The sequence below is a fragment of the Bidens hawaiensis genome, unplaced genomic scaffold (assembly GCF_021521415.1).
Source record: "Bidens hawaiensis isolate Kalapana, Puna unplaced genomic scaffold, B.hawaiensis_p1.1 tig00018033_1, whole genome shotgun sequence".
NCBI lineage: Eukaryota > Viridiplantae > Streptophyta > Magnoliopsida > Asterales > Asteraceae > Bidens > Bidens hawaiensis.
Window position 1 is genome coordinate 55,708 of NW_027492722.1, and position 13,895 is coordinate 69,602.

Genomic DNA, 13,895 nt, shown 5'->3' on the forward strand with positions numbered 1-13,895 from the left:
AAAAATTCAAAAGAATCTGTGTAGCTGAAGGAGGAAGGCAAGGGCAAAGATCGAGGAAGAGAAGCGCGCAAATCCAAGGGGATTGGCGCGAGCAACAAGTAATCTTTCCAAGAATCAGAGGAGGCCCGTCTATCAGCAGTCCCCTAGTCATCACTGCATACATCGCTCATTACGAGGTGTCAAAAGTCTTGGTGGACACCGGCAGTGAATCAGACATCATGTATGAGCAATGTTTCAGGAAGTTGGATCCAGCAGACCAAGCAAGGCTCGAAGTTGTGAATGCACCAATCTCGGGTGTCTCAAACGAAATTATTCACCCCCTAGGTCAGATACAATTCGAACTGACCATGGGGGATGAAAAGCACAAGCGAGCTGAAATTGTCAACTTCTTGGTCTTGCCCACCACTTCATGCCATAATATGATCTTGGGTAGAGGAACGATTGCCCAATTCAATGCCATACCGTCACCAGCGCACGGCGTGTTGGGGTTCCCAACACCAACAGGAGTAACATTTGTGTATCGAGATCATTTATGCGCAGAACAAGTATACCTCGAGAAGGGAGAATGAAGCTACCAGTGGCAAACAACGCGCCAGAGAAATGGATTCTCAACCCAAAATTCCCAGAACAAACAATCACAATCGGAGCTACGATGTCAGATGACACAAGAATGAGAATGAAAAGATTGCTCACAACGTATATGTCAGTCTTCGCGTGGCAACACTCTGATATGACTGGGGTTCCGCGAGACCTGGCGCATCACTCTCTCAACACATTCAAGTCTGTAGAGCCAATTACTCAAAAGAAAAGAGTCATGGGAGATGAAAAGGCAAAGGCCATGAATGAGCAAGTAGAGGATCTACTGCGCGCGAATATCATCCGCCCAATACGATACCAAACATGGGTAGCCAATCCTGTGATGGTAAAGAAGAGCAATGGGTCATGGAGAATGTGCATTGATTTCAAGGACCTCAACAAAGCGTGTCCAAAAGATTGTTACCCCCTCCCAAACATTGACGCGAAGGTGGACTCTGTGGCGCCATTTAAGCTCAAATGTTTCCTGGATGCCTATAAGGGCTATCACCAAATTCAAATGGCACCACAAGATGAGGACAAGACTGCTTTCAGAACTGACAAGGGTGTTTTCTGTTACACAAAAATGCCCTTTGGTTTGAAGAATGCAGGAGCCACTTACCAAAGACTCATGGATGCGGTTTTCAACGAGCAAATTGGAAGAAACTTAGAAGTCTACGTGGATGATTTGGTGATTAAAAGTAAGGAGGAAAAACAAATGCTCAAAGACATCGAAGAAACCCTTTGGCGCCTAAAGGAAGTAAACATGAAGCTCAACCCGAGCAAATGCACATTCGGCGTAGAAGAAGGGAAATTTCTCGGTGTAATGGTCACCAAGGATGGTTTCACGGTGAACCCAGAGAAGGTGGAGACTATCCTTGACATGCCCTTACCATCCACCATGAAGGAAGTTCAAAAGTTGAATGGTAGATTGGTATCAATTAACAGGTTCCTAGCAAACCATGCAAGCAAATCTACCCCATTCGTTAACACATTGAGAAATTGCTTAAAGAAAAGCCAATTCAAGTGGACGCCTGAGGCCGAGCAAGCTTTCAATGAGATAAAAGAATGTCTGATAAATCTGCCTGCGCTCACAGCTCCACTTCCTGGTGAAACTTTAACGTTGTACCTGTCAGCAGGAGAGCGCGCCATTGGCGCAGTATTACTGGTGGATCGCAAAGGAATCCAAACACCAATTTATTATGTAAGTCGGGTGCTGACAGATCCTGAGACGCGCTACACCATCATAGAAAAGTTAGTTTTATCACTAACGCATGCGTCGCGCAAGCTTCACAGATATTTCAATGGTCATCCTATTGAAGTCCTGACTGGTTACAACATCCAGCAAGTCTTGCGGCGTCCCGCGCTCTCAGGAAGGCTGACAAAATGGGCGCTGGAATTAGGGGAGCACACGATCACCTATAAGCCTCGTCCAGCAATCAAGGGACAAGTCTTAGCTGATTTCATCGCAGAAATCCCTGAAGGAAAAGTTGAAGAGGCTCAGTGCGAATTAGACCCTCCGCAAGCCAATAATGAAGAAAACGTTTGGAGATTATTCACTGACGGGGCTTCAAACAACGAAGGGTCCGGCGCAGGCCTCAAACTGGTAGATCCAGAAAATCATGAGTATACCTACGCAATCAGGTTGGACTTCAAGAGCACCAACAATGAAGCTGAGTATGAAGCCTTGCTGGCTGGTTTGCGCATCGCGCACAAGTTCGGAGTCAAAAAGCTAGAGGCTCATGTAGATTCGTACCTGGTAGCAGCGCAGGTCAATGGCCTTTATGATGCCAAGGAGAGCACCATGCCTCTGTATCTAGAGCAGGCGAAGAAACTCACTGAACAATTTGACTCTTTCAGAATCATACACATTCCGCGCAGTGAAAATAAGTCTGCCGACGCGCTAAGCAAGATGGCATCAACCAGCTTCGATCATTTTGGCAAAGATGTCAGGGTTGAAGTAATGAGCAACCCGTTAGTGGGAGCGACGTCTGTCCTTGTAATTCATACAACACCCTCATCATGGATAACTCCAATAATGGAATTCTTGAAGGAGGGAAAGGTACCGGACGATCGCGCACAGACGAGGAAGATAAGACACAAGTCGCAGAACTACGAACTGCTTGATGGTACGTTATATCGACGCTCTTATCTTGGACCGCTCATGAAATGCTTAGACGCTGAGGAAGCAAGCTATGTGATCAGAGAGATACACGAAGGAATCTGTGGAATACACGCTGGCCCGCGCATGGTGGTTGCCAAGGCAATGAACGCAGGTTACTATTGGCCAGGCATGTACTTGGACGCGTTTAAAGAGATCCAAAAATGCAAAGCATGTCAGAGCTATGCGCCAAACACCATGCGGCCAAAGAACAACTTGATTTCGGTGACCTCTGCATGGCCTTTCCACAAGTGGGCAATCGATATTGTGGGTCCCTTACCACAAGCGCCGGGGCAAGTAAAGTTTTTGGTAGTGGCAGTAGACTATTTCAAAAAATGGGTTGAAGCCAAGCCACTAGCAAAAATCACAGCCGAGGCAATGAAGCAATTTATTTGGAGCCACATTGTATACCGTTTTGGCCTGCCCATGGAAATTGTGAGCGACAATGGCAAACAATTCACTGATAGGGAGATATCATGTTGGCTCAAGGAATTGCGCATCAACCAGGTCTTCACTTCAGTATACCACCCTCAAGGGAATGGCCAAGTGGAGCGCGCGAACCAAAGCTTGCTGAATGGGCTGAAGAAAAGGTTGGAGGGAGAATCCCATGCATGGGTCGAAGAGTTACCTAATGTCCTGTGGGCGCACAGAACATTATGCAAAACCAGCAATGGCGAGTCCCCGTTCAGCCTAACCTATGGAACGGAGGCTATGATTCCAGCAGAGATTGGATGCCCGTCCTATAGAGTGCTCATGATGGGTAAGACAGATAACGAGCAAGAAAGGAGGTTGGATCTCAACTTACTTGAAGGGCGCAGAGAGGCGGCTATCATCAGTGAAGCCAAATACAAGAAAAAACTAGAAAAATATTACAATCAGCGCGTGAAAGAATGCCACTTCAAGAAGAATGATTTTGTCCTTCGGAACAATGAAGCTAGTCGCGCAATACCCCCGGGAAAGATGTCTCCCAACTGGGAGGGACCTTATCAAGTCTCAGAAGAATTGGGAAAAGGCGCATACGCTTTAAAAGATTTGAATGGAAAGAAGATCCCGCGCACATGGAACGCAGCACAGCTTAGAAAATGTTTCATGTAAAAATTGTCAAGTTTGTAATCAAGGCTTTCTAAGCCATTATGAATAATGATAGGCGCTATTATCTCTTAATACGCGTTCTCTTACCTTTTGCATACATGTTTCACACTTCCCTTTATTAATTTTGAGCAATATGACAACATTGTATTGACATCAAACTAAAAATAAAACGAAGTGAAACATACATGCGTGAGCCTCAAGCTCAAACGCCTTAACGAGTTTTAACTCTAAAACGTCAGGGCCTTAGCCCAATAATATGAGCCTTAGCTCAAATTACTCATAGCATCCATCCTACGTATTGCGCAGCTGGACCATAAAAATACCTAAGCACAGCTAAGGCAAAGCACATGCCAAAGCATAGTTGTTAAGGTCTCAGGTCGAGGTCGCGCATGGGATTATAATGGATATCAGAGTAACACATACTGACACGTAAAGGCTAAAAAACTCATAATTCCCCATAATGAATGTGCGATAACGTCGCGCAAAAGAGGAATAATGAAATGCCAAGGCACGTGTCAGCATATTCAGAATATTGCAAAATAACTTGAAATATGACAACTGTTAAGGATTAAATAAAATAATTTCTTTACAGCCTTGTCCAAGTTTCAATGTGTAAGCATACCTTATATTCAACGAGCACAAACATGCAATATAAAGAGATGAATTGGGAATGCGCAAGATGCGAATAAGGGAAAAACAAAATTTCATTCCAAAACATAGAAGTTTACAAATTTACAAATGATGAGGTAAAAACTACAAACAAAAAAAAAAACATGAAGGGCTTTTCAAGTCTCTATATCAATATCAGCCTCTTCATCGTCCTCATCATTACTTCCTCCTTCAACATCTGGCGCAGCCCTCTCCTCATCTCCAAACTTACCATAATCAAGCTGTTCGTCTTGAATATAGTCGTCTTCTATTATGATAGCGTCAGGAGTAGGTCCTTTGGCCACGCCAGAGCCGCTAGCAGAGGTAGCGTTGCTCGCGTCATCATCATTGCCACCAGTCCCTTCACATTCATCAAGTAATTTCTTTAAAGCGCCAAGATCGGGCTGGTCAGCAAGCGCGGCTATCTGCAAAGTCACAAGGAAAAGTATGAGTACAAAAGATTATGAAAATAAGTCAAGTAAACTCATTAAGGTTAAAATACCTGCTCAAGGATGGGAATTGGAGTATTCAGGTACTTCTCCCCCACCTCAGCCATGTCAGCGCAGACAACGTCGAGCTGATAAGGATAGTCGGATGGATTCTTCTTTATCATGCCATATTCATAGCCATCCTTAAACCCTTCAGCTCGACCCACCAAGCGCGACGCTGCATTACAATCCATCACAAGGGTCTGAAACTCGTCTGAGTATTTCATCGCATAAGCGCAACGAGTCACACCCTGTGAAATTAGCCATTGACGGTCCTGCGCAAGGGAAGAAACAGACGTCTTAAGAGCAGGAATCTGAGAGTTTAACAACTCAACAGTTTCCTTGGCTTGTTTTAGCTCTTCTTTGTCAGACGCTGCTGCCGCCAAGGCTTCATTCTTCTCCACTCGCGCAGCATCGAGCTCTTTCTTCAGGCGCGCAACCTCACTCTCCAATAAGGATTTGTCAGTATTAGCCTGCGCGATAGTTTGGTCATGCGCCTCTGCTTCCAACTCCAAGTCACGCGCTCGACGCGCGTACTTGGCCGCGTCTGCCTCTGCCGCCTGCAGCTTCTCCCGCGCAGCTTGCAGCTCATGCCCGCGCTTCACAAAAGCAGCGTTGGCACTTGCCCGGTTCTCGCTATGTTCTGCTTGGAGTTTCTCAGCCCTCTCTCGGGCATCAGAAAGATTCCAAGCAGAAACCTTAGCCTCTCGCTTGGCCTCCACAAGGGCATCACGCACTTTTATATAATCATTGCGAAGCTCTTGGGAGGCAGCAAAGAACGCAGACCCAGCAAAAAGGTGGTCATTAAGCAAGTCCACGCGAGCGCGGTCCTCTTGAAACCTCCTTTCAGCCGGAGGAACAGAGTGAGCCCAGAAGTTTTCACATACGCCCATGGATTGAAATGAGCTATCTTCAGTAATATTCCAGCTCGGGCGGTATATGTGATCGGCTTCCTGCAAGCACAAAGCAACGCAAAGAAACGTTTTAGTTATCTAAACACTAATTTGGAAGTCTGCACAGCGGAGTAAAACAAACTTATACCTGAGGAGAATCAGCGGAAAGATTAGCGCCAGCTGATGAGCTCCTGCCTGCCCCACGAGAAGAAGGCTGCGCCACGAAATCTCGTGGCGCTACAGGGCTTGCGCGGCCACCATCAGAACCTTCAGAATTAACCTCCTCATCATCCTCTACAACAGGTCTCTTCTCCTGCGACTTAGAAAAATCAAAAATAGGCTCGCAAGGAGGGCTGCGCGCAGGAGGAGGTGAGGGAGGTCTTGACGCCGTTAGATCAGCGCATAAAATAGTCTCCTGCTCCTTAGTAATCCCAATGAGAGGAGATTCAGTGCTTGTTGGAGCAGGAGCAGAACTAACGGCGCCGGCGCCAACAGTGCCACCAGCAGCTTGTGTGCCAGCTATAATTCCTATGAAAAACCCAACAAGGAGAAATGATTCATGACTTGATCTAAAGGAAAAAATCAGAAAATCAAAGCGCAATAAATACCTTAGCGCACCACCGTCCGCGAATTGAGCATCGCCATGAAGTCCATTTTCCCCCTTTTCGAGGGTAAAACAGGGGACTTCAAAGCAACCTTCGGCGCAGCCTCGGTACCTTGCTGCGCCTGAGGTTGAGCCACCAAAGTCGCCGGCTCTACAAACATTTGAGTGAACAAAGCTTCATTAATAACTCTATCGGAATCACGCTCATAAAACCACAAAATATAAACAAAGTATACCTGTTGGAGAAGATGAAACGGCAGGCGCAGCGCCGCTTCCCTTGTCCGCCGCGCGAAGTGATGAGGTGGCAGCACCATACCTTGTGTGGACGGGAGGATTGCCCACACCTCGAGGCAAAGAAGACGAGGAAAACTTGGAGGTAAATCCCTTGGTTTTCTCAAGTCCCTTCGCTTGGGTAGAAGGAAGATTCTGGCCAACAGGGGCATCATTTTTCTTCTGTTTTATACTGGCCCCTGCGCCAGTTTTGCCTTTAGCTTTGCGCTTGAGTTGTGGCGCCTCAGCTTCTTCCTCCTCCACCTCCTCTTCCGCAAGCTCCAACTCATAATTCTCGAGCGCATCTACAATACGTGCAACAGAAATGTTAACCAAATTTGGTATTCTAAAGGCCTAAGCATAAGTACAAAGGCTTACCAGGCGCATCGCTGTCAAAGCAAAATTCTAAATCGACAGGGATGAACATATCATCGAAGCGATCGGGGAAAGCAACTTCCCCAGCGCTCAGCGCGACAGAGCCACCCTCCATATGCTCGTCATAGGCGGCGTAGACGTATTCCTTGCTTACTGCATAAAACAAGACAAATGATATCAGCAAAACGAATTATATTCGCGCAGAAATAATGCAATGAGCAAATAACTCACCTAAGCCATCAACATGGATGACAGGCTCAGTCGCGCTGTCGGTCCACCTCTTGCTCATACCAACCCCCACCAGCGCCTCCTCGCAAATATTCTTGGCGGGGGATGGTTCAGCAGATAACTTGTTAACCCATGTGCCCGTTGGGTTCTTAAGAACATTCTCATCCGCGGGCGCAGAAGTGATCGCGCGCATGGTCATGCGGATGGGAATCACACCAGCCTTAATATAAAAATTTTTTTCAGCCCAGTCATGAAGGCTTTTGAAGGAAACAGTGCAGCACTTAACCTTCTGACTGCGCGGTGTGAATGAGAACCAAGAATCTTGGATTTTTGGCTTGTAAAAATATTGAAAGCGCCGAGGGGTGGGCTCCTCGCGCTGAGCTTTGCACATGAACTCAAAATGAGTCATGCGCACTAGTCCACAAGGATGGACTTGGGATATGTGAATCCCATAAAACTGAAGGAGCGCACCTATAAACCTTGTCATCGGAAGACGAAGGTTACAGTGAGTGAAAAAGTGAGAGTATAAAGAGATATAGCCGGTGGGCGGATCTGCCGCCGTTTGCCCGGTCGCCGGGAGCAGACAGCTGTACTCAAGGAGAAAACCCTGAGAGGCGACGAGATTATCGAAGTCAGACTGTTTCAATTTGCAGGGAATCTCATCCCATCTCTTCACCGTTTTGTTCTTCCCCACCTCCTCCGACGAGGCCTCGGCAACCCTAGTACCCTTGCCGGTCTTCTTTAAAGTAGACATAACCACAGATTTTACACGGCGTTTACTAGGGGAAATTGTGGTGTCTGGGCTATCAGACATACAATTGCAAATCGAACAATATGGTCACTGTGAGGACGGAAATCCGGAAGCAAAGATAAAGGCTCTTAATCGGAATGAAAATTGAAGAAGAAAGAGCTCTGAAAATAACAATGAAGATGAAGAAAAAACCACTCAAAAGGCTTGCTTTTATAGGCCCAGGAGAGAGAAAGAAATAAGTAATGATCAGAGTTACGCTCACGCGCCCCCACTCGCAGGTGCAGGCTAACATGAGCGCGACACGTGTTCCTGACACTGTATGAGGAGACATGAAAGGCCACTGTAGCACCTCGAGCACGCGAAAGGTCTGACACTTCACGTCTCCATCTCTGATGCATGTCAGCACCAACCAACCACGTGTATTGACGATTCGTTTTAACCAAAGGGATAGAATTTCGCGCAACGCACATATGAGAAATGAAAAAGAAAAGACAAACCCTATTAAAAGAGCAAACTATTAAGTCTAATATCTATCTTACCTCGCTCGCGTGAGACAAGACACACATTAGACTGGGGGGGCTTGAAGAGGTATGCACCCGCCTTAACATCGAGCGGAGCGGGTCAACCCACAAGATATAGACAAGAGGCTTGAAATCAGGATGTCATGAAGACACAAAGCCAAAACCTATGCGCGTGGCGCATATCACATATGCTCACGCATCGCATATGCTCACGCATCGCATATGCTCACGCATATTACATATGCTTGCGCATCACATGCTCACGCATATCACATCTGCGCATGAAACATCTGCGCGTGAGAATAAAGAGAAGACCTCGCGCATCCCCAGGATAGGCGCATATCACACATGCACACAATCAACCACATCCTTATCCAAATCAGGATAAGGACAACCATGATTGTGCTCATCAGACAACCTTCCAGAAGGTATCTTTTAAGGAATAAAGAATATGCTGATGATTGACAGCTGTCAATGAAGGATGGACAACTCAGAAACCCCATGTGCTACCACGTGATGGCACATGGGTCAGGTGAAATACCTTGGTCAGAGAATAATCAATAAAAAAGCACCAGGTGTCCTAAGTACACGTGGCGCGAAGCAATAGGAGGAGGCCAAAAATGCCCTAATTGGGTCTGAGCCCAATCATTGGAAACCCTAATACTATAAATACCACACCACCTCCACAGTGGGAGGTAAGCAAGAAAACCATCGGTGATATAGCACACTCACACCCGAGGAACGTAGATCGAATACAGATAAGTCGATCCACGCTTCTTCAATTTCAAAATTAACTATTATCATTGTAAACTATATATTTAAAAAAATAGTATAATAAACATTTATCTTTCGTAATAAATTACCCATCTTTTAGCAAGAAGCATAAAAAGATGTAACTAAATACTTTGTTTTAGTAACCGTAACAAATTTGTTTATTTTACATGAGTTAATATAATTGACTAAATAGCATTTAATTATAAATTAAACTTAATATAGGGCGTCCTAACTATATTTGTTGTTTGGAGCATTCTTATCAAGTATGAAAGGAATCTTTAGGCATCGAAGAGGTAAGGTCCCAAACCTATCCAAGGAGAATAAAAGCCTTCGCCGGAGGACCCACAACGCTGTGGAGCACTAACACTTGATGAATTTAAAGAACATGATGATGTTGGCAGAGGTCCACACTTTGCGCCAAACATCTCTTCTAACATTCTAGAAGATTTTGACATTCAAGATCGTCCTAGGTATAGCACAAAAGGGAGTATCTGAATGAAAGAGACCTCCAGCCAATAAAATGGTAACAACACATCATTGATAGTATTACATAGTACAAATGTTACATCAGACAGCTGCTTTATTCACCAACTCTCCTTAGACACGTATAAGCCCTCTGATTGGTGGACCTGCTTTATTCACCAACCAATGTTTCTTCAGGCGTATTGTTATATAACTCAATGCATTTTTTTAGTTTGGTTTACTAAATATTACTCAATGCTATATCTACACACTAATAACTATGGCATTTGTATAAATAGTTTTGCTTTTTATGTTTCTTATCTGACAATATTCAAAGACTTGTACAGTTAAATCAGTATATATTTTTCTTAAAAACTGTCCACATTTAAAATTCTCTTTTTAGAAGGATATAAATTATAAAGCACGAGATAATGTCTAAGGTCAACTAACCATTCAACATATCTGTGAATCTGTGATGATGACATTTTGAAAGATACAAACGAAACATGTAGTCCTGCAGTAGTTATATCAGCAGTTTGAACTTTAAAAATCCAAACATAACGCAAGTAGGCACACAACAAAAAAGGGTCTATGATTAACATTATAACAAAATGTGCTCAAACATAGTATGTTGCTGATGAAACAGGTACTCAAACCGCTTAGAACAACAAAGGGGTGCACCAAATTTCCAGAAATAAAATAGATTGCACACTTCAATCATTATTAAAACTCATGAATTTTGAGAATTTTACACTAATGATGAGGAACTCCATCGCCATCTCCACCTTTAGCCTTCTCTGCAGCGGCCCTTATCTGGCGTTGCTCCTCTTTGTAAATCCGGTTTCGCCTTTGAAACTGTATCAAATACCAAAATCAAATTTAATATACTAGTGAAGAAATAGAATTCTCAAAATGGTTTTAAATTGAGTTTCAAGTAGTGAAGTACATATTCTAATCTCTGAAACCATGCATCCACATCCAACATTTATGATATTTATTTGTACATAACATAGAATATGCATTATGTATATAACACATATGATGAAAAATACATATCGCCAACAAAATAAAGAGTAGCTGAGGAGATCCATCAAATGAAACAGTCTCTACTATCTAGTGGGGGCTAGGTTCCTTTTAATTTTCATCTCTCTCATAACATGTAAGTTACAAAACTAAATGATAAATACTATAAAGTAGACATTATAGAGATGACTAACTGTGAATGTAAAATTCCAGCATGTCAAGATATAATTATATAAAATTCCAGTGAATGCACAGCAATTTATGTGAAGCCATCCTAAACTACATAATCAACATAACACCACTACAGATCCGTGTAGACCAAGGGCGAACACTCATCGTTTACGGCATGGTTGAGCAGGGCAAGTCAGCGCCTTCCCTTAATGATGGCTTGCATAGCGTGTACTGTGACTAAGTGAGTTGTAGGATTGTCAAAATTAACAACTCTAGTGTTGGATTCCATTATTTCCAACTTTTAAGGATTAAATTAATCTCCATTGTAAAACTTGGGATTTTAAAATAAAAATGATTGCACTTAAGTATGTGCATAAATGTCTATTACCTTTTCTTCTGAATTTTCACAATAATCTGTCAAGCATTTATATACTAATATTCTTGACATTTGATCAACTTTACTTCTTCAGTGAAAAAGTATACTAAAAACAAACCAGTGATGTAGACAAGAACCATGTAATATAAAGTAAAAAACTGATTGGCCTAAACTATTGCATATAGAGTTTCAACTGACTATCTGGCATCATCTCAAACAAAACCATAAAATACTCCTACAAATTAACAAACACCTTACACCTATATTCAACATGACAAAATTATGCAGTGACCGACCCTACTCAAATATTCAATAAAACATCAAATCCAGCAAAACTATTTTAGGCGATGCCACCTAAACAAAAACAGGCTTAATGGTTGGTTTTTTTAATTAAAAAAAAAGCACCTGATGCGCAAGACGAACGAGGCGATCAAGTAGGGTTTGCAAGAGACTGATATGTAAAAACAAGGAAAAGGTATGAAGACATTAATAATCTAAACTCATGAAAACTATCACACACAGATTTTGATTTTCAAAGTGACTTACTACTAATCAGCTTCAAAATACTAATTCCATCAGACATGGGCAGAATACAACAGCTGTATAACAGAATCAATCATATAAATACAAATAACTTGATTCGACTGTACCTCTTTGGAGTGGTTTCGAGGTAGTCTTCACGGAGAAGAGAGCAGTCTTTGGGCTCTCTGCAGCGAGACATACACTCGCTGAAATCCATCCAGAAGTCGTAGCATCGCCCTTTGTTTCCAGTTATCCCCCAGCCCGACGCCATGGATCCTGATTGATCTCAATCTCAATCTCAACCTCAACCTAACCACGGTTCGTTGTTGCTCTGGATATGCTGATGGGCCTAACTTTGTTTCTTGGGCCTCGGGCCTTTTTAACTGTTTAAAATTTTTCATGATTCATGATCCTCTTTATAAAATATCACATATAAGGGGGTGAGGGTGGTTTAAAAACCATAACTTGCAACCATCAATCACGGTGTGCCACCTCACCCCACCGCTAGTGATGGAATTTTGATGGGGGTGGTGGTGTGATGGAATTTTTTTTTATTTTTTTATTTTTTTTACAATAAATACTAAAACAAGGTTAAATTAAATAAAAAATAAAACAAGATTAAATAAATATTACAAAGATAAATAAATTAAAAAAACCGACAAAAAAAAACCTACGGCGCTTCCCAACCCCACTTCTCGCATAGCTCGCGTTTGCGTTGAAGTAGGATCGATCTAAAGGGTTCGTTAAGATATTCGTGCGGTTGTACGATGAATGTTAAATCGGCGTTTTTTTGGTTTTCATTCAAATGGTTGATATACGCCTCATCAAGTTTTTATTTTGAAGCAAGAGCTAGTTGCTTTCGCTCCTTCGTCTCGACCATTTCCGCCAACTTAGCCGACTTGTATTCGTTGAAGTCCTCGGCTACCGTTTCCTTTCCTAATCTTGACGATTTCCCACTTTTCTTGCGATGCGGCCGTGTGGGTGTGGGTGTGTCTTCATCGGGATCGTCTCCGGGTTGATCGTTCAAGTTCATGTTCGGCGTGTTGCTTGACAAGCCGTCGGTAGACGTTGTGTAGTTCCCGGAATCGGAAGTTTTTGATCTTTTTGAAGAAGATCCTTTTTTCCTTGGAGCCGTCGGTCCGTCCATGTCGACCACAGGAACCGGTTTCCACTTCGGGTGGTGTCTCGCAATCTCCCACGCATCCAAGTGGAGAAAAGATTTATGTCGGAAAATCTTGATATAATTGCTCAAGGCGTTCTTTATGATAGTCGCCTCGCTCGCTCCGCTTTGTGGAGCTCGGCTCTACAAAACATTTCGAAAAATATATATATATCAAAATTGTAAAAATAAAGTAATAAATTATAAAAAAAATTTAACTAATAAATTTAAAAAAAATAATTAGCAATTGGATGTAGCAAGCATTAAATTTTGACATTTTTTTATTCAAATCTCCCAACTTGGAAGTCATTTTATCCATGTTTCGATCGGTTGCACCGGGAAGTTTTTCGAAATGTGCAATAACACGTCTCCATAACAACTCTCGTTTTTGTTGGTTTCCGTGTTTTTTTGTTTCAGAGGCGTGTAAATAAGCCTTGGTCAAGGCGACCTCCTCCGCGGACGACCAAGGTCTACGAACGATGGCATCCTCCTCCGCGGGTTCATCTTCGTCCACATCGTCTTCATCACGAAAAGCACGTGCAAATTGATGTATAACATTGTTATCCTCTAAAGGATCGACGGACGTTTGTGACGGTTGAGATTGAAACGTTTCAAAAGGATTATTTTGAAATATTTGGCTAGAAAAAGGTGGAATAAACGGTTGGTTTTGATACGGTGTCGATGAAACGGTGAATTAAATGTTTGAGATTGAAATGGTTGGTTTTGGAACGGTTGTGGTTGAAAAGGTTGTTGTTGGAATGGTTGGGTTGTGTCGGGTTCATCTTGTAATCGGAATCTCGCCGG

The 13,895-nt window shown here is 43.1% G+C and overlaps 1 protein-coding gene across 1 annotated transcript; it reads right to left on the minus strand.

The window, feature by feature from the left end:
• Positions 1-10,593: 10,593 nt before the first annotated feature.
• LOC143555276 (NADH dehydrogenase [ubiquinone] iron-sulfur protein 5-B-like) lies at positions 10,594-12,203 on the minus strand. The gene is made up of 4 exons (XM_077044859.1): positions 12,061-12,203; positions 11,957-12,009; positions 11,423-11,430; positions 10,594-10,695 (listed from the first exon to the last, which is right to left on the minus strand). The coding sequence occupies exons 1-4, from the start codon at positions 12,201-12,203 to the stop codon at positions 10,594-10,596; spliced, it is 306 nt and encodes a 101-aa protein (XP_076900974.1).
• Positions 12,204-13,895: the final 1,692 nt, after the last annotated feature.

Coding starts and splice junctions, on each gene's coding strand:
- LOC143555276 (XM_077044859.1), bottom strand. CDS start 12,203: ATGGCGTCGGGCTGGGGGATAACTGGAAACAAAGGGCGATGCTACGAC. Junction 12,010..12,060: donor CTCGAAACCACTCCAAAGAG/GTACAGTCGAAT, acceptor TCTGTTATACAG/CTGTTGTATTCTGCCCATGT.